The following is a 20,327-nucleotide window of genomic DNA, read 5'->3' as shown; positions in this document are numbered from 1 at the left end:
GCACATTCATGACTCCCTCCTGTAAGTACCTTGATCAGGCCAAACTTTGAATTTATTAATAACTGCAATAGCTTGTTTTCAGATATGCTAATAACAGAGCAACAGTAAGATAACAAGAGCCAAAGGCAACCTGAAGGTGTTTTATTTAAAAAGTCTGATTTCATATGCTCCAAGCAAATATTTAGTGGATTATGAACTGTGGAACATGATTTGGACACGGCCCCATTAGGGCCAGTGGCATGTATTTTATAGCATGATTCATTGAAACAAGTAGTACAAAATATTTACAGAATACAAAGAGTATATCAAATGTTGACATATTTACAGTCTTGAAATACAGCAGCTCAAAAAGAAAAATAGAAGCTTCACAAGAAAATAAAGACATGAGCAAGATGTTACAAAGGATGTAGGTACAAATGATGCACACAGTACTGTAACTAGGTTATGGGATGGCACGTTTCAACTACATCCAAGGCAAAGATGCCCTTGTGCCTGATCTGTAAGATCACCTAGAGCACGAACTTGCACAGGTTAGCGGATCTACAAATCTCTCCAAGTCAACATGATATATCCGGTCTTAAAAGCCGGTCACATGCCGGTCTGATGGTTGAGGATCAATCTGTTGATTACTACTGCATGCTTCAGTAAGTAGGTAAACAACCAGGCAATGATTAGGCGATATATGGGAGCTTGTTCCATGATGCTGGGTTAAAAACAACTCTAAAAACCGAAGTGCCTTATGGTTAAAATAATTTGTCATTAATTCAACTATAAACGATTTACGTGACACATCACACTGGTTAAGAAATGTTCTTCCAACCCAGTTCTCAGAAATTGAAACAATCCTCTCTGAGAAGAGCAGGGTGGTATAGATGTTGGATTTCGTTTCACATTCCCCACAATCTTCAGATCCACAGGCTCATCGAAGCAGAGGAGCTCTAGCTTTGGGTATGGAGTGACTGAAAAGGGGAAAAAAAAAAACACAATCACAATCACAAAATCAATGTTAATTGAAGGACATATCCAGTGTGTTGCATTCAGGTATAAATAACTCAATTAATCTGTCAATATTTATTTGATGCTGAAGAATTCTTTAGAAAAGGGCATTTGGTAGACATGCTGTTTTAGTTTTGTAATCATCAACAACAAAGATAATCTCAAAAATAAAGAGAGTAGTGGATATTCTTTAAAGACAGAAAATCTATAAAGTGAAGAGGAGGTAGATACCAGAGTCTGGAAAATCGCATTGATTGCAAAGAGCAGCGAGCTTTACGTCCCCTGGGCACAGTGCGTCTGTTACATGTCAGAAATACAAATAAGAGGAGAGAAGAGCGGGAAATAAACATTGTGAAGGAGGCAGACGCAGCTACAGACAGGTGATAAACAGTCAGAGGCAGGAAGTCACAGTGAGCGACAGAATCCAGAGAAGCTATAGCCAATCATGCTCCTGAATTCCCTGTTTCTGGAGGACATGCAAGGAAGATCACAGATCGGAAGGATAGGGGAAATTAAGATAGTAGAGTGTTATCTTGCAACTTGACCTCAGTACACCAACAGAGTCAGATTTACTAAAAGTTGAGCAGTGTGTACCTGCTATCTGTGATTTGCAGTATGGATCAATAACATAATAGATCCAAGTCATTATAAAAGTAAATATTAGGTTAGTGCAATGTCGAGCAAGTAACACCTTGGGCTGGGTTGCACCAACATGGCTTAATTTCAGATTAGAGACACTCAAGAGTTTAGTTAGTTTGTCAGTTTGTCTCAAAGCAACATTTATAGCAAAAAATAGAAAAAGTCACTGGCCACTTGTGCTATGTTTAATTTGTATTACAAATCATTTTTAGTACCGTATCATCTTCAAGATAAACCTTACATTATTGCTCTGCTCCGACAGTAATACTCTTGTTAGTTTTGTCAAAAGCTTGGCGTGACTTGGCAGAGGCGCTGAATTTCTGTTTTGTTCAGAAAAATCTTGCAGTCAAGTTATTAAGTTAAGTGTTTTATAGGGAGAGAAAAGACACTGCAGTGAATAAAAGGGGCTCTGTAAGGCTTCATCTGCCTTTAACAAATCAGTGAGAGTGACCATGAGGAGAGACAATCCTAGCTCAACGCTTGTTGGAGGGAAATGAAAAAAGGAGGCAGTAACATGAAACGACTGGACTGAGTCTCTCCCTTTCTTTGTTCTATTCCATTTGTCCCAGAAACATTGCCAAAAGTCTGCACTGCCAGTTTAAAATGAAGCCCTGATCAAAGTTTCAACTGACATTTTGGAGAAAAAGGACTAAAGCTAATCTAAGTTTCAATTAAAAACTAAAGCAATTTAACAGATGTTTTAAATTAAATATTGCTAGTACTACAAATTGGTGCAAAAGAATGTATTGATAAACTGTGAGTTAATCCAATTTTGAGAAGTTTGTAGGTGCAGCCCAGCCTAAAAAAGGTGATTATGATTATGCTTAGCTATCATGTGCATGAAGGGCGGAAACAGAGAGAGAGCATCTGAATTTAGGCTGAATCTACACAGGTACAAAAAAAGAAATTCTCAATTTGTTAACTCTTTCTTCCGCAGATCTGACCATTCTGTGGCTGTTAAAACTGGGAAGAACCAACAAGAAATGCCATTTTCTTGTTGGGACAGCCAAGAAAAGATCAGATCTGCACAACAGAGGATTGAAAAACTGATTTTTTTGTTGTTGTTGTTGTTGTTGTTGTTGTGTTAATGCAGCCCAAATCTCAATTTGACTCAGAGTGGGTCTGGGGGAGCTTGCCTGCAGATGGACCTGTGCCATGTTTAGGTTGATCAGAGTGCCTGTGTTGGCTGTGGAACTGGCCGTGTCTCTATGGCTGCCACATGGCTCACAACACATCGGGTCTCTGTCGCCAGCCACTACATTCAAGTTGCCTAGGGACCTGGCCAGTCTGGTGTGGCACAGGGAGCTGGCAGAGAGAAGGGAAGCTGTTAATTTACTCCAGATGGATCCATGAGTGGCTATAGCCTCTTGGTCGCTTTTCATGTCTTTGTGTCAACTCTACATTTTAATATCACACATATCAAAACATAAATGAAGGAAAAATCCAGCCTAAAACACATTAGCACTATCTAAACACTGGAGATTTACATTGCATTTCTGTTACTTTAGGGTGTAATTTTGTATTATTAATTGGTAAATAGGACAAACAATATGCATGGAGAGCAGCTGCAGCTACAATGGAGTTTAATGTGAGAATCATTAGTAAGCTCTCCCTCTTCAAGTGCAGGATTTCTCCCTGTATGTTTGTTTAACTTCCCTGCAAATCACTGAATTAACAATGACAGCTTTTGTTTTATCTACTTTTCTGTAGTATTGTTAAATACTACAATGCAAAATGTCTTTGACTACTAAGAAAAGCACTACAGAAATAAAATGTATTATCATTTTTATCTATTGTTATTATTATTACAGCTGACTAATCATGTTTGACTTTTAGATGGTTGAATTATACACCACTGTACCTGTGCTGAGTATCTCCCAGTGAGGTAACTGGAGTTTAGTAGTTAGCCACAGATCTACAAAAATACAACTAAATGGCACCAGAAATGCAATGTTAATCATCAATGCAAGGTTTCAGATAGTGTGAATGTGTTTTAGGTTGGATTTTTCCTTTAAGTGAACAGCATTGCATCGTTATTACAAAATTTATAATGGAAAAAAAAAAAAAACTGGGGAAAGTGGGGAAAAAACAAGTTGCTGTGCCACCCACCCCAACAATATATGTTTGACCTGAAAGTTTGATAAAGTTAATGAGTCAGAATGTCAGATCCAGCCACTAACCTGCCTCCTACTCCACTAGCTGGCAGTGAGGTTCTGGTCCTCTTCCTGCTGTCTGAACGGTCAGACAGAGCCGACGGGTCAATGCCGGGCTTACAGCTCTGTCCAGTGGACTGCAAAATGATCCTGCTGCAGAGGAGAAACATGTCACACAATTACTCTGAGACATGTTTTGGGTCAGTGCAAGACTGCACACATCGTTAATACAGAAACACCACCGACTTTACCTCAGGGACTGTGATGATGACCTGGTGTGAATCTTGTTCTCTTCTTGTCTGTGAAAACACAAGCAATATGACATTGAAACAGTAAATAAACCATTTAAGGAAAGGTGATGGGATAAGGTTGGAGGCAGACAGGGGAAAGGCAAAAATAGATTCTGTATGGTGACAGGCAAGAAGCAGCCAGGGGTTCACAGTTGTTACAGAATTTGAGAGTTTCAGGTTCACAGTTTGGAAGAATTATTATTGCAGCGTCAGCTGTGGCAGCCATTCGAGGTAAGAGAAGCTAAGTATGTACCAGAAAAGGCCTGGAGGTGACGCTAATCAACACTGGAGGTCAAAGTGAGGCTGATAATTCTTTGCACAATTTAATCATTTTGATCTAAAAGTGATTCCCAACAAAGCAAGGATGTCTGTCCTATCGAAAAATTTAACTTTGAACAGTTGACTGTGAAACAAACATGAACCAGCAGTGGTGGATCCTTACAGATAAAGGAAGAGGGAAACATATTATAGCACAAAATCATTATGTAGTAGTAGGAAAGTTTCTTAGTGCAACTCAATCACCATCAGTGACAATCAACCACAAAGTGCTCATGGCCTGGTAGTTTGAAAATCTGGCACGGAGCAGGATCTTGTACATTTTAAAAAGACCAGCTCTGCTTACTAGGACAAAGTTTACTTTCATTGCACAAAGGGTAAAGCAACCAGAGAGTGATTTTTAAGCCTATTTTGACTTGGGTTGGGGTTTATAAAGAGATGAGGGGGCTCACTTACAGCATTCTTAGTTAGAGCTCCAGAAGGAGGGGGCAGGGCAGGGATTTTGGGGATGGACGGGCAGTAGAACTCATTGAAATCCTAACCCGTCTATACAGAAATGCAGGATGGAAGAAGGGAAGCCATACACAATCCACCACAGGGCAAGGCTACACAGGGAGGAGAGCAGCATGGCTACCAGCCATCTGAAAGGAGGACAAATCCAACAACAAGAGCAAAAAAGAAAAGAAAAAAAAAACATAACAAAAAGGAAGGAGAGACAAGAGACGTCCGGGCAGGACAGAAAGCCTCTAATGTTCTGCTTTTCCACTGGGACTGGATTAGCTCCAATACCTCTTAGAGACTTGCATCCAAGTGTCTGTCAGTAAGCTTATGCATTAGATTTGCTATAATGTGTTAGCAATTAGCCATGCGTACTTAGTTCATAAGAGCACATCAAAAAATGGTCAAATCCCACAGAAAAAAAATATTCTGTGTCCATTATCAATTGTGCTCTTCAAAAGAACCATTTTGAAAAGGAGCTGGCATCTGTACAGAGACATGAACCTGAAGGAGGAAACAAAGCTCAGACGGTATGCATACTGATCCAGTCAAAAAGTCAATGGAAAAACACCAGGCAATTGACAATGAGCCCAGCCCAACATTTACTACATGTTACACATATAAACACACACATTTTTAACATGGAGGCATGACCAGGCATGCATGTCGAAGGGTTTCATGCTTGTTGCCATGCATGAAAAGCAGAAGAGGTTCAGAGCAATTTCATACAAACTTCAGTTTAATCTCCACTGTAATTTAGCATGCACTTCAATGTTACATAATAAAACAAACAATGAAGCCAGATGGTTGAGTTCAGCTGGGAGTTAGATGTCTGTGTCGCAACCCGTATGCTGATGTGCAATATGGCCTACGATGTGTGCAAGCAAAAACTGAACTCCCTTTTGAGAACGGACAAGAGCCTATTTTCAACCTGCCATTTCTGCTGTGACTGCCATAGAGGATTATTTAAAAAAAAAAAACATCTTCATTATATTAGCACTAGGATCAGGACGAGTTTGCCATCCCAACCTAAAACGATGCTATATAAAGCCACAAATTAAACCCATAAACAACTTTGACCAGTTAGACAATCACCAAAATACTACTTGTAATTTCCAAAAGCACTTAGAATTTAAGCGGTTTGAGAGGAAACTTGGCTACTTTAAAAAACAATAATGAAGCGAAGTGAAAGGGGCTAAGGCCAATTGTTCTCTTCTAAAAGTTTTTCTTATGGAAGCGCCAAGTCAGCGGTGCCAGCCAAGCACTAAAACATTTGATTCAACTAATCAAGATTTTGCTGCAAAACGATGATTAGTTGACTAATTAGTGCTGTTGTATCAGTACAGCGGGCTCAATTGGAGAGCTTTACTGTAACTCAGGATATCTTGGATAAGCCTAGATATCAAAGCAGAACAACTCAAGTGTCCATGAGTGCCAGATAATGAGAGGCGTGTAAATGTTGTGCATTCACTAAATGCATACCCACTTCACACCATGGTCATCCAAAGAAAGGAAAAAGAAAAATCAATCAGCCATACCGTTAGCCATACCATTCACTGGCATAGCAACCATCTCTACAGGAAGAGGATGTCAGCTAGAAAGGAAGTGATGTGCACTTACCTCCATCATACAAAACCTCACATCCTCTCTCTGTTTTTCCTCTCCCCCACTCTTTCTCTGCCTCTCTCTGCTATCTTTTCAACGGCAGGCAACACACCGGCCACACTGTACCCATGAGGCTGCAGCAGAACACTACCGCCTGCCTGACACAGGACAACAAAAGCCAAAGCCATATGGGTACACCGGCAGAGGCCAGTCATCTATCATCAGCCACACTGACACCCAACCTTCCATAGCTGGATTTACACAGGCACAAACAATCTGTTTTTTTCTCTTTTGTTTATTACTATTTACAGCACAGATCAGACCTTTTAAAAACTTTGTAAAAGAGGAAGTGATAAATTTCATAAGACTTCCCCTTGTTCAGATAACAGAAGGGTAAGATTTGTGCCACAGTTTTAGTACTGCTTAATAATTGCAGTATAGTGCCACCTTTTGGAAAACAATTCTTCTTAGTGATTTACACAAATCAATAAATTCATTTTTTCCCAACTCTGCATTTTGGCACAAGAACACCGCTACATTTTGCATGTAGGTTGAGGCTACAAGGTTGTTTACAATTGTGCCACTATACAGACTACAGTAAACTACAGTAAAACTAATTACAAGAGTAGTTGAGAGCAATTTCCACACTATATCTTTAAATTTCAGATCTTTTGTGCCTTTCTAAACCAAGCCCTGGACAAAAACTGGAAGAACTTTATATCAACACTCCAATCCAGCTTTAAAAGCAAGTTTGTCATTCACTCTGTATCTAAAATTTTATTCATTACTTCTGTGCATTACTCCCATGACTTATTATCCATCCTTATCTCTTATGGATAGTAGATGGGAATGGAATGGATTCATATGACTTGTGTCCACAGCTGATAATGTTAAGTCCACATAAATAAAGATGTAAAAGATAATTATTGCAAGACTACAGGGACACTGCCTGGGTTGTTGACTCATCATCAATACGTCACAGTTGTGGGATGAGACTGCCATGGTATGGGTAAGGGACAGGGGTCCTGACAGAGCCATGCCAACAACCTGACACAAACAGAACAGGACAGCTGACTACACTGAACGGCAAAAATCTGATGTGCAGGCTACTGTGAGTAAGAACAACCCTCATAGAATGAAATGACAGATGTGACGACAAACGAATACATTAGAAAATCCAAAAAAGGTCTCTCCCTGGTTGTTACGAATCCTCACATTTTTCAAATCATAAGTTACATATGATTTGAAAACTGCTGTATGTGTGTCATCTGTGATACGAGGCACTGACAAGAGGAGAGTCATTGCTTATTTTACAATGCAGAAACGGGCCCGTGTGATGCATGATGGGAGCTGCAGGCTGTTTGGGTACTTACGATAGCGAGCCGGTGGATGATCTGGCCTGCCTCTTGCTCTTCAGCGCTCGCAGTTTATCACCCTGCGTTAGACCATTCCTCTCCTCTTCATCGTTATACTGAAGATTAGCCAGAAAAAAAAGAGAGAAAAAGTGCAGTGCATTGTTTGTTAAATGGCACCTATGATTCCTTTATAATGGCTTTTATTGCTGCTCATGGAAGTATATCCAAAAATCATACTAAAACTGTGTACGTGTAAGCACAGGAAGTTAGAAAAAGCAAATAACTCAAGACACACCAGTTCCAGTTCTTCTTTCTTTGGCGTCCTGTTCTTGTTGCTCCCGTTGATGGTGATGTCATCCACTCCAGACAGGATCCTGGTGACAGCCATCTTCCCGTTCTCTCTTTCACTCCGCATCTTCTCCCGGAACAAATCCCCCTCTGCCCACAGACTGCTCTGCTTGCTGCCATACATAATTACAACAAACCGTGAGAACAAACTCCATGTTTCCCTGCCAAACCACTACCAGCATCACAGTTTAGCCTACTCAGCAGCTCCGTCTTCACAGGTCAAGGTTGCATGCAACAGAAGCCTGGCAGTGTAATGAGCTGTCGGTAACACAACCTTGGAGCAGTGATATTTCAAAATGTAGAGTGCTTTAGTGAAGACCTACTCCTCAATGAAGTTCTGCTGAGGCCCGATGACAGATCCTGGCCGGCAAATCCGTATCCAAGCAATGGCTTCTGCAGCAGTCAGCCGATAATGCTTCATCATGTAGCAACCAATCAGAGTGCCCGTTCTCCCCAGACCAGCTGAAAAACAGCAGTACTGTGAGAAATAGTGTATAAGCATACAGTTTACATATACTGTGGTCTTTCATATGTAGATTCCTCACAATTTTCAGTTTAATTGGAAAGCACAAGCTCAAGTAGTGAGGTGCCCTTTTATCCCCTCTAAAACATGCCAGTTAGTTGCACATGGGCATCAATTGTAGTGGTGATTGATACATTTTTATAACAGTATTCATATTAGCCTGTGAACACAGCATTTCATTAACCGTTCACACGACAAGCAACACGGTCAACAAATCAACGAAAATCTATTCATTTCTGATCGAGAAAAACAAGCATAGAAACTCAGCTGATGTGTGAACGGTCCACAAGCTTGTCAGCTGAGGAAAACTGGCCATAGCTAAACCTTCTTTTGAGTTAACGGCTGTCAATAGCGAATCACATTCCAACCCTTCCTTGTTTCCCCCCAAACTGTTTTTGTTTCATGAACACCTTTTTTTTTTGCCTGGAAAGTGCAAAATGGAGAATGGAGAGATGTCGACATCCATTCAAAGCTTCCCAGTTCTCTTCAGTTTTTATTTAGGAATAACATTTACATAATAACAGGAAAAACATTTTTGGAGACTGGCTGCATTGTTTATTTTGGAGCAGTGCTCCCTAATTGGCTATATTAACTCACCAAAAGTCTTTTCTCCATATCAGTAGGTGTTAGCTACCTTTACAGTGGACTGCAGTGGCTCCTTCTGCATTCTCACAGATGTTGAGGAACTTCCTGACAATGTTGTCGTTTGGCGCACTGCCATCCACAAAGAACAGGTCGTGGTGTTCAAAGCCTGAGTCCGTGAAACGCCTGGCATCGTACATCTTCTTATTGAGCCGGATGATAGTGGTGATGTTGTGTTTCCTAAAGTAAGGGAAATAGGCCTCGGGAGCGTGGAGAGGGTACCCTGAAGTGAGAGACAAATAAATATACAGAGCAATTCTTGTAAGTTTAAAAAATCTTGAAACTAGGTAAGAAAGCTGAAAGAACACTGCAGTTCAACTTACCATTCTCTATTTTGCTTTTTGGATGTGGCCCACTGAATGCAAGAAACTTTCCAGGAATGATCCAGTTGAAATCTCCATTTTCTGCTCTCTGCAACAGCAGGAAAGAACCAAATGAAAAACAACAGTCAGATCTTCTCATATACCCTAACCAACATTTGTGTGATTTGTTTTCATCACACGTTACCTCATAGTGTTCATATTCCTCTACATCAAAGTTGGAGAAGTCAAGCCAGCCAAACTGCAAAGCCTGGGAGAAAGTTGATGGGAGCAATTAGGGGCATGACACACTGAAAGCAAGTTTTTTCAAGATTTTATTACAAAAAAAAAAAAAAAGAACAAAGAAGAAAAAAAACCTTACATAACATTAAGTGACATACCTTGTGGACGGCACGTAGGCAGTCGAGTATGTTCAGATTGTACATGCAGGTTCCAAATGAAGCATCTCTGGAAAACAAAACATCTTGACGTTACTTGCCATTCTAACATATTCAGCATCTTCGTTCTACAACACTTGTCTGTCCTGAATGTAAACTGATATCACCTTCTCCACAGTAATTATTCTCTCTTATCCCTCCCACTATGGCCTCTGTCACATTTAATCCTGGTGATCTGGAAAGCTCATTCTTGTGATGCACTCGCTGCTATTTGCTCTGGATAAGAGTGCCGTCTCAGCGGCTAAAATGTAAAATATATTAGTGTACAGTTACCTGAATGGCAGGTATGTGGAGTTCCTTGACACCAGCAGACTGTAGGCCTCCTCCGGCGTCATGTGAAGATGCATTACCTTCAAACACAAGCTACCGATCAGCATGTTGTAATATGATGATTTTTGTATTTGCTCAGAGCACATCTGATCTGTTATAATCTCGCAGACTACTATAATAACAATTAATGATAAAGATTAAGAGCTTCATTTCACAAATGTGTGTACAGTACTTACTGCATATGAGCCAATGAGGTAAGCAGCATTGGCTTGCTTCTTTTGGTCTCCACAGGTATAAAATATTATCTTCTTCCTTGAGAGTGTAATGGACTGCGCCAAGAAATTAATATTAATGATATGATTGGATTAATGACACAAACACCTAAACTTGGACACAAAAAATTTGATCTGACAGTGTCTACATTACATAAGCACATATTTACATTTATTTATTTTGCATGTGACGGCTTTGTAACACAAAATATCCAATCAGCTGCAGTGGCATGACATCTTGATAAGAAATGCAGCTGTTATTGCTCGATTTGGGCTCGGCCTCTCACTCTCTCTTGCGTAAAGTGCAATTAAGAACAGTGGGATACTTTACCTTGAGCTTCTTTGTGAGCTTGCAACAGAAGCGATAAAACATGGCCAGGTTAAGGGGACCAAAGTCCGCATAGAAGCTGAGAGAGAGAGTGGGGGGGGGAGAGAGAGAGAGAGAGAGAGAGAGAGAGAGAGAGAGAGAGAGAGAGAGAGAGAGCGAGAGAGAGAGAAAGAAGAAGGTAAGTGTGTGTCAGAGTGGCTATTTGTGCCATCTGCCATGGTCTCAAGGGAAGTTTCACTAGATAGAATCAGCTACCTCAGACTGACACAGTAAAAACACTGACAGAGTAAAGACTATATTTGGACGCATTTGACACTAGAGTGGGTCAATCAGAGCGGGACAAAAAGCTAAAAAGACAAGAGGTCTTTTTGTACACTGGCACAAACATGGCTACAAAAGGTCAGTTATTCCCTCTCTTGTGGTCGCACTAAACAAGAGCCCATTGAAATTACTCTGTCTGCTCCTACAAGCTCTGAAACTGCTATTATCGCCATATCAAAGTGCCTCTACTTGTTTTAATTGCTTATAATGCTTCATGTTGTTGTAGTTAATGGGATTCCTGCCAGAACTCCAAGGGCAAACTGTCATACTATATAAAGCCAATGTGCACTTTTGAATAATAATGCTGACGCACTTGTTTTAGCCACAACCATAGGTATCTGAAATATTGGTGGCTTCCTGTGATGGTGTGGTGAAAACGCTCATTTGCATATTATGAAGTCAGCCCACTTGGACAATTAGAATTGAAACAGGATTTGTTTTATTACATTTTGTGTTATGCAGGCTCAAAACAAGTTTCAATCGAGGGAAAAGGTGCCAACCCTCACAGGAGACAGCAACACATCGGCTTTGTGTAGTTTTTAATAATGGGCATTGGCAAAGCAAACAAACGAGGCAATATTCATGCACCTTCACCTACCAAACCTGTTCCCAATCCATAGCTGGGATGGGACTCAGCACTTCACTTACTTCTCATATGCCAGCTCCTCATCTATGCAGAAACAGTGACGCTCAGCTGTGCTCTTTATCTTCTGCTGAAGTATGGCGAAATACAGTTGATCTGGGAAGAAAACACGATAAAATTGGGAGGCGGCTACGAACACGTTTATCGTGCACCCTTAACATTTCTCCCTTCCTCTTTTCCAACAGCAGCTACTGTTTTGATCACTGGCTGCTTTCTGCAACTTACCCTTGATGAATTCAGTACTTTTTGAGGGAACGACGTCCGCGGTCATCTTGGCTGCAGATTTCAACGTGACGTTTTGAAGAAAAAAGTGCAAGGGCTTGTTTTTTTTCTTTTTTTTACGAAGACGCGCACATGCTGGGTAAAAATGACGCTGGTGTGCGTGGAGATAAGAAAATATATATATATATTTTGCTAAAATTACTAAATTAAAAGCCTAAAAGATACACTGCAAGCGTTTACACCTCCACTTGACTATGGGAAAGTTACGGCCGAGGAGGGGAAGGGAGTTCCGTGTGGTAATGCGCACTCTACTAAAAATGAAATCTTATCTGGCTCCGCCCCTCTGCTAAACCCAGCTGCTCCGCGTAACGCCATTGGCTGTAAGAGATTCAAGGCGCTACGCAATTGCACGCCGCGCCCGTCAATCACGCTTCGCCCCGCCTCCTGCAGTTTAAAGTTCTGCACGAAAGACATTTGATAGGCCCTGGGAACGTTGCCCAAGCGGTTGCTAGGACGATGGATTAGCCAGTAAAATTCGTGATTTCTACTTGGACGGACCTCCCTCTCGGACTTCTCAGCTGCTCAGGGATGTTCGTGAAGCAAGGCACACCAGAAAGTTCTGGAGACTAGAGGACACTGAGAATGGCTTCACTCATTTTTTTTTTTTTTTTTGCGGGACCTGTCTGTGTCATTTATAATATTGATGCCACAAACACGCTTTAACTCTCTCTCTCTTACATCCATTAAATAAAATGATAACGTACGAACACACCGGTGTAAATAGCTCGAGGTTACATTTAACCGCTGGTATTTTTATTATTAAATATTTCCTGCACACTGCGGATGGAGATTAAATCGACGAACAGCCCAGTAGTGCATTAATGACAAGGGACAGATGGTGTCGCCATTTTAGGTCAAAAGCTGGAGAAAAAAAATCAAAGTCTTTCTATTGCACCGTTAGGTAAAAAAAAGCAAAGTCATTTGCACACAGTCCGCCTTGCACGTCTCCATACTGTACAAGCAGGCTGCCAGAGTTCATGAGGTTCATTGCGCAGTCTATCTTACCTGTTATCCCAATGTAAATATCAGACTTTGGCTCCGCCTCTGAGCTGTGAGCTGCACAGCGCTTTTTCCTCGACTCCGGCCGCCTCCTCTCGCTTTTGCGCTTCATTTTCGCATCAAGGCTGCATAGCGGGCATTCCTGACCGGCTCCCTCAGTCCTGCGCCTCGCAGTGCGGCTTGTCCCTGATTTTTTGCTGTGTTATTTTGCCATCCTGGGTTGCCGCTGCCGCCGCTGCTGCTGCCACCGTGTGAGTGTGTGAGTGTGTGTGTGTGTGTCATCCGAGGCACAGTTGCTGCCTGCTCCAGCCTCTCTGGTGGTGGTGACGTCTATGAGCAGGGCAAGTTTCTGCTGTCTGAATCCCCCCTGCATGTGACGTACGAGGCTTACAGTTGTCCACCCTTCACTGTTCAGATGCAGCAGCGTGGCGATAGCACATCATGATCCAGTTCTGTGCTGCTCAATATATCCTTTCCACACAGGATATATCTGTGTACATTCTCATGCATTAATGATATAAGCCATGCTGTGACTGCTAAGTAACACATACAGCCAGATGAACAAAACATTTTATTTACAATGCAATTAACACTGAGGATACACATCATAAATTACAGTAGTTATGTAATCTCAGGAAAGTGAGTATAAAAGGAAGACTGTTTAAGTGACCCCTCTGTCACAAGGCCTGCCGCTGGCATCAGACCTCGCATTATTATTAGTATTAACAGTGTTCAGTGACATCAGCCACACAGCCATCTTAGTGGGTGAACAGCAGATGCTTGTGGTGTGAACAGAAGACTACAGTCTATGAACAGTGTTGGTTTCCATGGCAGGAAGTTCATAATGATTCATATGAGAATGTCAGTGCAGTGCATACCACACACACACACACACACACACACACACACACACACGCACACACACACACAAACACACATCATGGTCATGCTTTAACAGCTGTTTCTAGAAAGACTTTGGCAAGGCTGGAGCCTAATACGAGTGCCATATTTCTACCCTATGTTGCCAAGAACTGGTGAAAAGTGCCCTCCAAAATAGCGGGATGCTACCACAGCTGCAACTGACAACAATGTCATCCACACTCTCCTCTGTGTGCCTAATAATACCAATGTCTCAGTGCACTATATTTATGTTTTGCTAAACAAGCAGAGTCTCCCTTTTGCATGATAGTACTAACAGAGATGCCGGGCAAAGCAGAGGCAGACTATCACACATTCAGGCTACCAGCTGGCTACACGATGATGATCTTTGGCTTATCACTGAAGTCCAGAGTCTGTTGTACTCCGGCAAGCTGCAGGAGCCAGTTAATGGGCATGTGGTCCAGACGGTTCATGTCGAAATGGGCAAAATAGACTTCAGAGCCTGCAGAGAGAAGACAGATTAAGCTGAGGGAGAGAGAGGAAGATACTGGGAGTGACAGAGAGAGAGAGGCAGGGAGATGGAGCCCAGAATCTCTCACAAAGGATCACCTGCACTCCTTTAAGAGAAAGGGGAACAGATAAAGAGACTGGGGAAATATAAATATATGTGTGTGTGTGTGTGTGTATATATATATATATAGAGAGAGAGAGAGAGAGAGAGAGAGAGAGAGAGAGAGAGAGAGAGAGAGAGAGAGAGGGAGGGAGGGAGAGAGAGAGAGAGAGAGAGAGAGAGAGAGAGAGAGAGAGAGAGAGAGAGAGAGAGAGAGAGAGAGATAAAAATTACCTGGTCCCACAATTAAGGATCCACCCTGTTGATGCGGGTCGCCCTGGAAGTCAAAAGCACGACTAGTCATAGCCCTCCACATGCTCTTCATATGGCCCACCAACACACCTGACTTCACATGGGGACTAGGGCTGGCTAAAACCATAAACACATTCAAACACACAGACACACACACACACACACACACACACACAGATACACAAAAATGATGTGTCACATTAGCACCTCAGAATATGACTCAGTCTTTATACTGCAATAGGTTAATGAACTCAAAATATCATTTTACCGGAGTCTGTAAATATCTCCTCTCTTTTCATGCCAAGCTTTTTGTAAATGCATCGCTCTGGGTCCACGTATATTTCATAAGGATAGCCTGTCAGTGAGCAGAATGACTGGAGCACAGAGATAAGAGATTGTGAGACACACACACACACACACACACACACATACACACCTTTAAGCAGGTGCAGTGGCACTATATCCAAGCAGTCAAAACAATGTTAAAAAATCAGCAGGATGTGGAGAGGAGCCAAGCACTTACATGCTGCATAGGTAATTAAGTAAAGGAAAACTGAATACCTCTATATGATGATGTGTAGACTGTCCAATCACAACTAGTCTGATGCCAGCATCCTGCAACAACACATTCAATTGTGGATTTATACAAAATAACATATAAGGCATTGTCTCTGATCTGAATGTCAAATTGGAAAGTGGGCAAATTACTTGTGAAGAGCTTCAAAATATTTAATATGTGACTCACCTCCAATGCTTCCCTAGGTATTTTGCTCAGATCCTCCACATATTCTTTGCAGGTGTAGCACAAGAAATTCTGCAGGAACATTTATGCAGTTATTACAATAACATCCTCTTTAATGTCTGAGCCATGTAAGTGTTCACTCCATCCTTCCATTTCCATCATTGCATGGGAAGTTGTTGGGGGGGCATCTGTCCAGTTTGGCCGAAAAGATCACCTGTATTTTGGCTGTCATTTGCCTTCAGTATAGGTGTCACCTCTAAACACACTACTGAGTGAAAGCTTGTGATTTTAAGAGGACCCATTAGATTGTAATCTTGTGTAGAATATAGCTATACCACACAAAAGTTGTCCTCCTACCCGAACGAAAATTATGATTGATTTCCTGTCTTGATATAGTTTCTTGAACGGACTGGCAACTCCACGTCGGTCGTAAATGAAGCAATCCTCGACGTCTTCGAGGCGGATATTAACAGGTGGCTTTTCATTCTCCCGGTTTTCCCTCGTTATTTGCTGGGTGATTGGTAAAACTTTCGCCATTACATTATCCAAGGCTCAACTTCCTTTCCCACTGCTATTTTTGGGAGTTGCCGTTGAGTCAGGAGCTGGTGGCGGTGAAAGCACGCCCATAACCTTCTCAGTGCAGACTTGTCTGAATACTTACATACCAGAGAGAGAGAGGGAGAGAGAGAGAGAGAGAGAGAGAGAGAGAGAGAGAGAGAGAGAGAGAGAGAGAGAGAGAGAGAGAGAGAATAAATCAGTACAAGAAAATTATGAAAATAATACTATCTATCTAATACTCCTAATAAAATCTGTATCTATACCGCAAAACAGGTGCTACAGATAGCATCAAAAACCAACCCTATTTGCCTTTAATTTAAAACACCCGCCTCTGCCGCTGTTTTCCACATCACTGATGGATGTGAGGATTTTACGTCTTAACTAAGGACAGATCCATTTAAGATGCGGTTGCTCCATAGCGCACACCCATGAAGAAGAAAATGAAAATTGCATAACATAGCAGACTGTAGCACAACAGTGATACCCAACTAAAGCGGGGGTTCAGACAGGGGCCACCTTGGTAGAGCGAATAAAAAGTTGACTATTGTAGTCCACTCAGTAGAAATAAGCACAATGAGCACCTTTTCTTGATGCCACTACATCCTCCTGCATTTTGGACATGAATCCACTCATGTCCCAACTGATAGCTTTCAAACAAAATGTTATCATGGTATTATTTTGTTTTCTCCTTGAGCTGAATACATTCGGACACAATATATATAAATATTTTGGGACGCGTCCAGGTTCACCATCAGCCGCTCCGGTGACGAATTACGAATCGCCCTCGTCGGCTTCCTTCGCTCTGCCCCTCGGTGCGGAAGTGTTGTCTTCCAGAGGTTCCACTGTTTGGATAACACAAACGCTAGTCTCAGTTGCAGTTTTCTGGCGTTCACGTTTCTCCAGGCGGGACTTGTCAGCGCCCCACTTGACCGCGAAGCGTAGCAGTATTATGTGAGCGCCGTTCAGAGGGGTGGGGGAGCACCGTTTGAACTGGTGAGAGCCTGCGAGGTTTAATGATGGGGCTGGCTATCAGCAACAGCTAACTTAGCATCTCATCATGGAGCAAGCTAGCCAGACAGTTAGCTCAATTTGCTCTCTGGACCAGCACTAAAATTGTGTCCCTCTGGTGAAGTGACACCGTTAACATGTTGTTTTGCTCTGCCATGCATGGTGTTTTGAAGTTACGGCACTTGTTTAATATATGCAAGTCTTAATTACACACAAACAACCTATGTGTATGATTGATGTCTGTGTGTGTGTACATGCTAAACAACTGACCACCTGTTCAGTGTTTACATTTGTGTGTCACCACCCGGCACTATGTAGACGATATAAAAACTAGCCTTCATGATTAAAACATATACAGCGTGTTGCAGCAGAACAATTAAAGTGTCAAATTTAGCTGTAACATCGCTCATTTAGGTTGTTGACAGGTAGTAAACAACTGTTGTAGTTTTATTGACAACACAGCACGGAATCAAGTATCAAGGCAGAGTGTTGCAGCGCGTGCATGGGCGCGTGCACATGGCTTCAGAGCCTTTTTTTTTTTGTAAAATGCTGTAAGTTTGCATGGCTTCACTCTCCATAGATAGCTGCTTTATCGACATAAAGAACCTCACCTCACTGTGGTAGGAGATGTGGGATATCTGCTGCTGTGTGCTCCAATAATATGGACTGCTGCTTTAGAGGAAGCACTGACTCTGGGCTGTCAGCTCTCTATTTTGAGGATCACGTTGGCTCCCGGCTGTTACATTATATATATATGTATATGTATGTATAGGACCCATTTAGAAAAAACTCCTCTTGATTGTCCTTGACATTTGAAGAGCTGTATGAAGATAATTTCACGTTAAGGTGATGTGAGATCACAAGTCTCCTATGCAGTTTTTGAAATATCTCATGATGTGATTGTCATTGTGTATTTGTGTACTCGTTGTATATTTTATAACAGCCTACATGGTTGGCACATCAACCATACCATTTTACCTCATTTGGTTTGTATGCTTGGTTGTGTGATCATAGTGCAGGGTGATGCGGAATAGAAAATATGCACTATTCTCTGATTTTTATTTATTTATTTTTTGAAAGTGCATGTTTACCGCTTGGCTTTTTAGGATAGGATACCCTTTTCACCACCACAGTGTCCTGAGCCTCTTGGTCCCAAGAATATCACAGGATGATGTGTTCTTTATTCAATGCAGACAGGTGTATTTTATTGTGTCTTTTTTTTTTTATTCCTTGTTGCAGAGTTTCATTGAGTCATCTATATGGGCCATCTTCTCTCGAAAAATGGTTACCGCCTGAAGAAGAGGACGCGCAAGCTGCATCACAGGAAGAAGAAGAAGAGGAACTGCTTCCTGCAGGGGCCGTGCATGCTGTGCTTCATCGTCCACGGCAACAGCAGCGGCCTTGACGACGACAGCGACCAATTGGAGACCGGTGTCAACAGCAGCGGACGTTGTCATAACAACAGCACCACTGGAATCAGTGTTTCTGGCGTGGGGGGAGTTGGCATTGGAGCAGCAGCTGCCTCAAAGCTCGCCGGGCGATACGCAGCGCTCGCATCTCCTGAGGAGTGCTCCAAGTTCCTGCTGTCACCACGAGAGCTGGCTATCTGGGAGGGCCAGGGGAGGAGCCTGTTGTCAGCTGTTCCTGCCAAACTGATCCCACCGCCGGCACTGTTTAGAACTGCTGGGGTGTCTGTGACTGTGCCCATACCTGTGCCTGTGCCTGGCTGCACCAGCGACTACACTGAGATGGTGAGTGACGGGGAAGACGCAGCACCAAAAGTAATGTCTCATTCCAATTCACCTATTATTTTCCATGTGAGGAGCACCTGTCCATTATGCACTAAGGACCTTAAACAGTGCTACTTCCAATTAATATTAATATTGCAAATAATCAAAATACTTTTGAAATTGCAATAGAGTGTAATATCCAAATCACACAAGCAGCAATTTTTTTTGACAAAGGTGAAATGTTTAACAAAACATTATAAATAAAGTATTCTGGTGCCACAGAGAAGGCCTGACCTACAAGTTCTATTTTCCAGAGGTAAAATGATGCAAAAATTATTCAATTTAAAATTGTCAGTCATATCACAATCACAATATCTGTCACATTAATGGCCATGTAATTTCTCTACCATATCGCTCAGCCCTAATGAAGGGATGTAACATTTAAATACTGAGCACTGCTCCCTGGGTTTCTCTGTCAAGGTGTTCTTTTCAGCTCAGAGCTTTAATTCTTGTTTATTTTGCTTGTTTGTCTACTTATCATGCACATTGATGTGTATATATGTATGTATGTGTGTATGAAAGGTATGCATGTGTATTTCTTTATGTGTTTTTTGTTTGTTTTTTAATTATATATATGAATCACTTTGTAACTGTGTTTTAAAAAGTGATGTGCAAAATGAAATTATTATAATTATTTGAAATTAGACTCTGAGAGGAGGCTTGAATGTGAGCTTGAACAGTTCACTGCAAATAAAAATTCTGTCATTGTCTATTCACCCCCATGTCAGTAAAAACTCCATTAGAACCACCTAACACATAGCGGGTTTGCCTCCTTTTCGGTGATTGGTTAGCCTCCATAATTCTGCCTTGGGCTTCTCGCGAACTATTGAAATTAAGGTTAGGGTGAGGCATTTTGTAAGTTCAAGTTCAACTTTATTGCTCAGCTCATAATCACTGTTTACAGTCTCAAAGGACTTTACTGGCTCACGGTTTTTAGAAAACAAATTGATATCGCCTGAGTTGATCCCTAATATCGGACAAGAAAACACTCCCAAAGAAACCCAGAACATCTTGGGAAGGATCACAGAGAGAGGGCAACACTCTCTAGGCTGGCCAGGGGTGTGATAGCGATCAAGTGGACCAAAACAAATCAAGTCAATAAAGTGAAATCAAATCAAAACTAATCAAAAACAGATTATATCTAAACAGACAATGAACACACAAAGCATGAATCAAAGCAAAACAAGCAGCAGGAGCACAATACTGCAGTAATTTGCATCCAGAAATCTAGTATTTACCTCAAAAGTCTAAATTGCCCAGTGGTGAGTAGCCTAAGCCTAGTTGTTAAATG

General features: G+C 41.7%; 3 protein-coding genes across 12 annotated transcripts in view; 1 reads left to right on the top strand and 2 right to left on the bottom strand.

The window, feature by feature from the left end:
- Positions 1-120: 120 nt before the first annotated feature.
- cdc14b (cell division cycle 14B) lies at positions 121-13,468 on the bottom strand. 9 transcript variants are annotated; one of them, XM_030060093.1, is made up of 17 exons: positions 13,204-13,468; positions 11,922-12,012; positions 10,956-11,031; positions 10,589-10,681; positions 10,356-10,432; positions 10,026-10,092; positions 9,833-9,895; positions 9,649-9,736; positions 9,318-9,548; positions 8,484-8,622; positions 8,108-8,273; positions 7,831-7,928; positions 4,040-4,087; positions 3,816-3,941; positions 2,772-2,940; positions 1,228-1,293; positions 121-959 (listed from the first exon to the last, which is right to left on the bottom strand). In XM_030060093.1, the coding sequence occupies exons 1-16, from the start codon at positions 13,307-13,309 to the stop codon at positions 1,270-1,272; spliced, it is 1,662 nt and encodes a 553-aa protein (XP_029915953.1). In that variant the 5' UTR covers positions 13,310-13,468; the 3' UTR covers positions 121-959; positions 1,228-1,269. The 9 variants fall into 9 exon arrangements, 6 of the variants coding, with proteins under 6 accessions (XP_029915953.1, XP_029915955.1, XP_029915957.1 ...); XM_030060095.1 differs by having other exon boundaries at positions 3,816-3,938; positions 13,204-13,309; XM_030060097.1 differs by lacking the exon at positions 13,204-13,468 and adding an exon at positions 12,142-12,451.
- Positions 13,469-13,769: 301 nt separating this feature from the next.
- Positions 13,770-16,302, bottom strand: prxl2c (peroxiredoxin like 2C). The gene is made up of 6 exons (XM_030060380.1): positions 16,038-16,302; positions 15,684-15,752; positions 15,500-15,553; positions 15,207-15,312; positions 14,921-15,055; positions 13,770-14,578 (listed from the first exon to the last, which is right to left on the bottom strand). The coding sequence occupies exons 1-6, from the start codon at positions 16,215-16,217 to the stop codon at positions 14,448-14,450; spliced, it is 675 nt and encodes a 224-aa protein (XP_029916240.1). The 5' UTR covers positions 16,218-16,302; the 3' UTR covers positions 13,770-14,447.
- A 716-nt stretch (positions 16,303-17,018) lies between these two features.
- The window catches only part of fbxl17 (F-box and leucine-rich repeat protein 17), a 245,206-nt gene continuing 241,897 nt past the window's right edge, over positions 17,019-20,327 (top strand). For both annotated transcript variants that reach the window (XM_030060352.1, XM_030060351.1), the window contains exons 1-2: positions 17,019-17,231; positions 18,486-18,997. In XM_030060352.1, coding sequence (XP_029916212.1) covers positions 18,506-18,997 — 492 coding nt within the window. In that variant the 5' untranslated portion in view covers positions 17,019-17,231; positions 18,486-18,505. The remainder of the gene's footprint in view (positions 17,232-18,485; positions 18,998-20,327) is intronic.

The sequence above is a fragment of the Myripristis murdjan genome, chromosome 9 (genome assembly GCF_902150065.1).
Source record: "Myripristis murdjan chromosome 9, fMyrMur1.1, whole genome shotgun sequence".
In the NCBI taxonomy this organism is placed as follows: Eukaryota; Metazoa; Chordata; class Actinopteri; order Holocentriformes; family Holocentridae; genus Myripristis; species Myripristis murdjan.
This window is presented reverse-complemented; position numbering and strand designations above follow the sequence as displayed.

What these genes read in the sequence shown, in the direction of transcription:
- cdc14b (XM_030060093.1), bottom strand. Translation starts at nt 13,309, where the DNA reads ATGAAGCGCAAAAGCGAGAGGAGGCGGCCGGAGTCGAGGAAAAAGCGC. An exon ending in AGAAAGAAGAACTGGAACTG is followed by an intron (nt 7,929 to 8,107) that starts GTGTGTCTTGAG and finishes GCTAATCTTCAG; the next exon opens with TATAACGATGAAGAGGAGAG. An exon ending in TGGCACAGGTCCATCTGCAG is followed by an intron (nt 1,294 to 2,771) that starts GCAAGCTCCCCC and finishes GACATGTAACAG; the next exon opens with ACGCACTGTGCCCAGGGGAC.
- prxl2c (XM_030060380.1), bottom strand. Translation starts at nt 16,217, where the DNA reads ATGGCGAAAGTTTTACCAATCACCCAGCAAATAACGAGGGAAAACCGG. An exon ending in CAATCATAATTTTCGTTCGG is followed by an intron (nt 15,753 to 16,037) that starts GTAGGAGGACAA and finishes ATGTTCCTGCAG; the next exon opens with AATTTCTTGTGCTACACCTG. An exon ending in CTACACATCATCATATAGAG is followed by an intron (nt 15,313 to 15,499) that starts GTATTCAGTTTT and finishes TCTGTGCTCCAG; the next exon opens with TCATTCTGCTCACTGACAGG.